General features: G+C 42.7%; 1 protein-coding gene across 1 annotated transcript; it reads left to right on the top strand.

The window, feature by feature from the left end:
- The first annotated feature begins 233 nt into the window (after positions 1 to 233).
- On the top strand, positions 234 to 3,664 carry LYSET (lysosomal enzyme trafficking factor). Its single transcript, XM_061359886.1, has 2 exons — positions 234 to 423; positions 2,446 to 3,664. Exon 2 carries the CDS (start codon positions 2,462 to 2,464, stop codon positions 2,855 to 2,857), a length of 396 nt encoding a protein of 131 aa, XP_061215870.1. The 5' UTR covers positions 234 to 423; positions 2,446 to 2,461; the 3' UTR covers positions 2,858 to 3,664.
- The last annotated feature ends 1,528 nt before the right edge of the window (positions 3,665 to 5,192 follow it).

Below are 5,192 nucleotides of genomic sequence, written 5' to 3'. Positions count from 1 at the left end.
CATGAAGCAGCACTAACGCTGAAACGACAACAGCTCTGGGCAGACAGCCACGACGACAATAACCGAAGGGTCATTAAGGAAGGCGAGCAGCAAAATCGCACAGTACGGCCACCCCTTGCCGCCATTTTGGGCAAAGCCACCCACGCCTCAGACGGACGCGGGCACCAGCCAAGATGGCCGCTGGCCAGCCTGCCCCGCCCCGCCCCTCCCCGGCTCGGATGCAGACGGGCGCGCACCGGAAGCGTTTCTCCCCATGCCGGAAGCGCGACTATTCCGGCGCGGTGGCCGGGCGGCGATGGCAGCGGGCAGGCAGTGGTGCGGTGGGCCGTCGGGGCCCTCTGTCTCCCGGTGTGGCGGCGCGGGCTGAGGGGAGCGGGCCGCCTGCCACCGCCCTCCCGCTCCCTTCTTCTCCGCTGGAGGAAGGTGAGGGGCTGCTGGTGTCGGGGAAGGAGCCGCTGCGGCGGAGCGCAGTTGGACGGGGCGCTGGTCCAGCTCTGGCGGGGGGCTGAGAGCCGCGGGCGTTGCCAGCTGCCGGTTTGCGCGGCCTGTTGAGGGAGAAGAGCCCGGGAGTAGATGCGGAATGTGGGCGGACGGTTGCGCTAACCACCGCGGGTGCCTCCGGGAGCTGCGAGTGAAAACAGGGTGTCGAAACGATAAACAAGAAAACTCTTTAAGTGTTGTCTCTGACCGTTTTGGTGTAATGTAAAGCTAAGGCTCCTCTTCTGGCTCCTACCAAGGGCAGGACGAAAAAACAGCTAATGTCTGCCTTCTTAAATCTATTGCAGTTTTAACAGTGTGCTTTCAATGCTTACATTCCTTTTGAAGACTTATTTTCTCTGAAGGCAGCTGCGTGTTAGCCGTCTCTGAAATGCCCAGCTGCTGGAAAAAACAGCGATTTAGCCGTTGGATAAACATGGACTCTAGAGTTTAAAGTTTTTACCCAGTGGGTTAACAGCTTCTTACACAAATTTTTCGGTTGTCCTACTAAAGTATTAACTCGGGGTATAAAACAGAAGCATTCTGTTACATAGAAGGAAAAGCTAAGCAACAGCTGCCCCAGATGTCAGTAATGTATTTTGGGTTTTTAGTGTCACTGTATGTTTGATTCTCTTAGCTGCCATAGATGCAGCAGTGTGAGGGCCGGAACAACTGCTCCAGCGCTACCCCGATCAGATTATGCCAGGTCAGTATTGAGGATATCCTTCAGATGTGGAAAACCAGGAAGCCTTTTCAAGATTGCTAACCGATCAGTCTAGCCTTAGGAAAGGGGGTTTAGAAAGATGCAGTGGTTTTTATTTAATTAATTGTGGTAAACTCTTTCATACTTCTATTCATAATTGTTATTCTGTATGCACAATACATTATTGAATCAGAATTTCTGCCTAGTATTTTTAAAGCTTAATATATTTTCTTAAAACAGTACTGCATAAATTAATTTTAACTCTTGTAAAAAATAAAAAAACCCCAGCAGTCTGAATGCATGTTTGTTAGGAGAACTCTTATCAGCTGCAGTGAAGCAATTGTTCGCCCTGCCCTGCCCAAGGCTATTTTTAGGGAAGGTGGTGATGACTTTTTGATATGAGTGGAGGCACTTCAGTTAGTGTGTTTGTAACTGCTTTGAAGAGTGTTTCGAGTCATTAGACCCATACAGCCAGCCAAAGATCTTAAAGCAGCTAAAACTGAGCCCAGTAGTGTCCCTGGTGCTTTGATAATTTATGCTTCTTGACTCGTGTCTGGTTTGTTCTGCATGGTGTCAGTTACAAGTACAGGTGTTCAGCTTCTTTCCTCCAGAAGACTTACTGCAACTGATCACACAGAGCAGAAGTACAGTTAGGTGCAAGTAATATGCTTACAGTATCTTTATGTGTGCAGATGAGTACAAATACAGACCTTTAGTACACGTTCAAATTGAAAACATCCTTTTATGTGGTTCATAGGTGGGCACTCAGCTAGAGCTTAATAAAACTGGATGTTGCTACACTGCAAACAAGCAGCGATGCGCCTGTTGCTGGCTGGCTAGCAGCATGTTTGTCTAGCAGATGCCAAGAACTTTACAAACTTTCTGTATTTATAGAAAGTCTTATTATTACCACCCTGCATCTAGAAGCACTGAGGTCAGATGGGGTAAGTAACTTACCCAATTCATGGCTTCTGTTTTTTTCACTCAGTGCTTGACTTTAGCCTGGTGTATTTGTAGCTAGCAGGCCCTAAGGTGGCCAGAGCCATAGATGGAGCATTATGTGTAATTATTATTAGTCTATTGCTCACAAAGCATTATGACTTTCTCTGATGTAGAGAGAACTCAGGTCTTCAGAAATGGATGCGTGTGCTGTTTCATTAATACATAATGAAAAGTTGTAAAAAGTTAACTGATGAAAACCAAGCCTCATCTGCGTCCCCTCTTTTCTCCAACCTATACTGAATGTTTGTCACGTTTTGTTCCAGGTGCAGAGCATGGAGAATGATGAACTTCCGCCAGAGGATGGGATGGATTGGTGTGGGGTTGTACTTGTTAGCAAGTGCTGCAGCTTTTTATTACGTCTTTGAAATCAATGAGACTTACAACAAACTAGCACTGGAGCACATTCAGCAACACCCCAAGGAACCACAGGAAGGAACCACGTGGATGCACTCCTTAAAAGTACGACTGCTATCCTTGCCTTTTTGGCTGTGGACTATAATATTTTTAATACCATATTTACAGATGTTCTTGTTCCTCTATTCCTGTACAAGAGCTGACCCCAAAACTGTTGGGTATTGCATCATTCCTATCTGCTTGGCTGTTATTTGCAATCGCCATCAAACATTTGTGAAGGCCTCTAATCAAATCAGTAGATTACAACTGATTGACACTTAGCTCAGTTTCTAGTTTCTGTAGCTGTTTTGAAGCAATTGCATATGCCTGATCTAATCGCAAGACTGAAGTTCTGAGTGAAGGCTGGAAAGACCCTTTTCTTTCATACTGTTAAGCAATGAAGAGAGTGACTGTTTTCTATTTAAAAAAAAATAACTACAGAGGTTTTTAAATATGGGTCTATTGGGATGGCCAGAGTGGGACACCCTATGTGACACTTGATGGAAGTATTCCTCGTTTTGCCTTAATGATGCAAAATTGCAACACTCCATCTGAAACGTCCTGTGGGGAACTAAGTTTCTGGTCTATGACTTTACTCCTCTCAGCAAAAAAGTGATTTTCCCTTGGAGTAAAATCAATGAAAAGATACTTCTTTTGTGGTAAATGTAAAAGAAACAAAATCAGAATATGATTATAAAAGCTGCACTTAACACAATCACAATTCTTTTATTTTTTTTTTAAGTAATAGCTACATCAGTGCTGGTTTTTTATGATTTTTTTTAATAAGTCTAGATATAAATACAAGAAGCAAAGAATAAAGTTTGTGCAAACCTTTGAAGGGAAAAAGGTGCTTTTTTTGTTTTTCCTGTGGTAGCAGACTTTTTTCAGTCACCACAACAATGCCATGTTGTAGTAGGTAGGCAGTGAGGATTGGCATAGGCCTGAAGTTTGGTGCTTTAATCTCTTTTCCTATGATGTCAAAACCAGCTTATGCTGATACTTGCTGTAGTCTGCGCAAAACTTCATTTGTATTTCTTTCTCCTGTCTATAGAAATCTCCTTTGATAAAATTGCAAGTGATTGGAATTTACTACCATACTAATTTCACTCCAGACATGGTGGAAAACTCTGTTCTGGGAGCACTGATGTACTAGGAAAAACTGAATTTGGGAAGGGTAGCTGGTTTTAGGTTGTGAGGGTGCTACAAACAGGTTGTAGGACAGGTAATCATATTTTTTTCAGAAATTTGAAGAAATGAGACCTCATTCTCGCAGGGAATGCAGATTGCTTCAGTCATACTGAAGTTTCACTGAGATTTCTTACCATAGTTTCAAACTCTATTTTTCAGTGCTATTTTGGCAGAGCATTTGATTGTAACTACTGGATTGTGTATTTTGAACAATCTTGAACCTGTTCTTCTTGTCCGTATTTGTTTCCTCTTAGAATAACTAAATTTTTGAGTCAGCTGTGATAGAAGTAAACTTCCAAATGTGAAAACAGTGCAAAACATGCTCTTCAAAACCAGTAGGTGCAGAACAATTATGAACTAAACTCCTCAACTATAATTTCAGTTCTATGTGATTGTCTGTACCTAATCATGACAAGTGCTAATCCATTTCTGACTAAGGGAACCCTGGAGGGTAATACCAGCCTTCTCTTACTTTGGAAAGAGAACACTATTTTCAGTGTTGCAGTGTTTAAGCATGGCAGTTACACCACCTTAAACTTTGTTTGCATTTGGAGGTATTTTGAGACACTGGTTTCAAACCCCAGCATTGGTGCTAGGACCTGAAAACAATGTAGCCTTTACAAGAAGGTTTTAAGTTCTAAGTGCAATATGAAAAGGAGGAAGCTGCCATCTTAGTATGATGAAGTAAGAGTAACCTCTGACTTGTAGTATCTTTGGGAGTCAGAGCTTTTAAGTTGTGTTGTTTTCCTAACTTTAAAAATTACCATCCTATTTATCTATAAAATAAAAACTTTTCAATGTTTATAAACAGAAGTCTGTTAATGCCCATAGATACCAGTGGCTTTACTTTTTGTTGTTGCTTATGTTTGTTGCAAGATAGCAGTGCTGACAGTCAGCTGCTGTAGCTTACTCTTCTGTTCTTCCCTCAGTGTGTATGTTCAGTTGATCTTTTTTTCACTGGCTTTTTATGATCTCTGCCCTAATTACTTGTCTGTAGCGTGGGGGTAGCTGGATGAAACTGAATCCTTTTGTCTTTTTTCTACCTTTGTGTGACAAGGAGGTGCCACTGGCTGGACTATGTTTTTAACTCGATGCTGTAAGTTTTAAACTCAGCAGTTGTCTTAAGAACAATGTAAGAGGAAGCATCAAAAATAGAAAATGATAGGAAGAAGTGCCTAAGTTTCTGTTGTGCAAGCACATGGCCTTCAGTAAATTCGTCAGTGTGCCTCGTGATGAGCCAAGCTGGCTGGATGTGGAGCATGTGCTGGCTGCAGGGTGGCTTACAGAACAGAGGCTTGTGTTTGTAGACTTTCCCATTAGAAGCCTGGTTTTGGATTAAAGCAGCTGACAAGCATGAGCTTTACAACTAATTACAGAATTACAGTCTTATTCTAGCAAATGCTATGTCTAAGGATTTGAGTTTGAGGTG

This window comes from Neopsephotus bourkii, unplaced genomic scaffold (assembly GCF_033783945.1).
Source record: "Neopsephotus bourkii isolate Nb327-2 ecotype Australia unplaced genomic scaffold, CSIRO-AGI_Nbou_v1 NB_998, whole genome shotgun sequence".
NCBI classification, from domain to species: Eukaryota; Metazoa; Chordata; class Aves; order Psittaciformes; family Psittacidae; genus Neopsephotus; species Neopsephotus bourkii.
The sequence above is the reverse complement of the archived record's forward strand: the minus strand, read 5'-3'. Positions and strand labels throughout refer to the sequence as shown.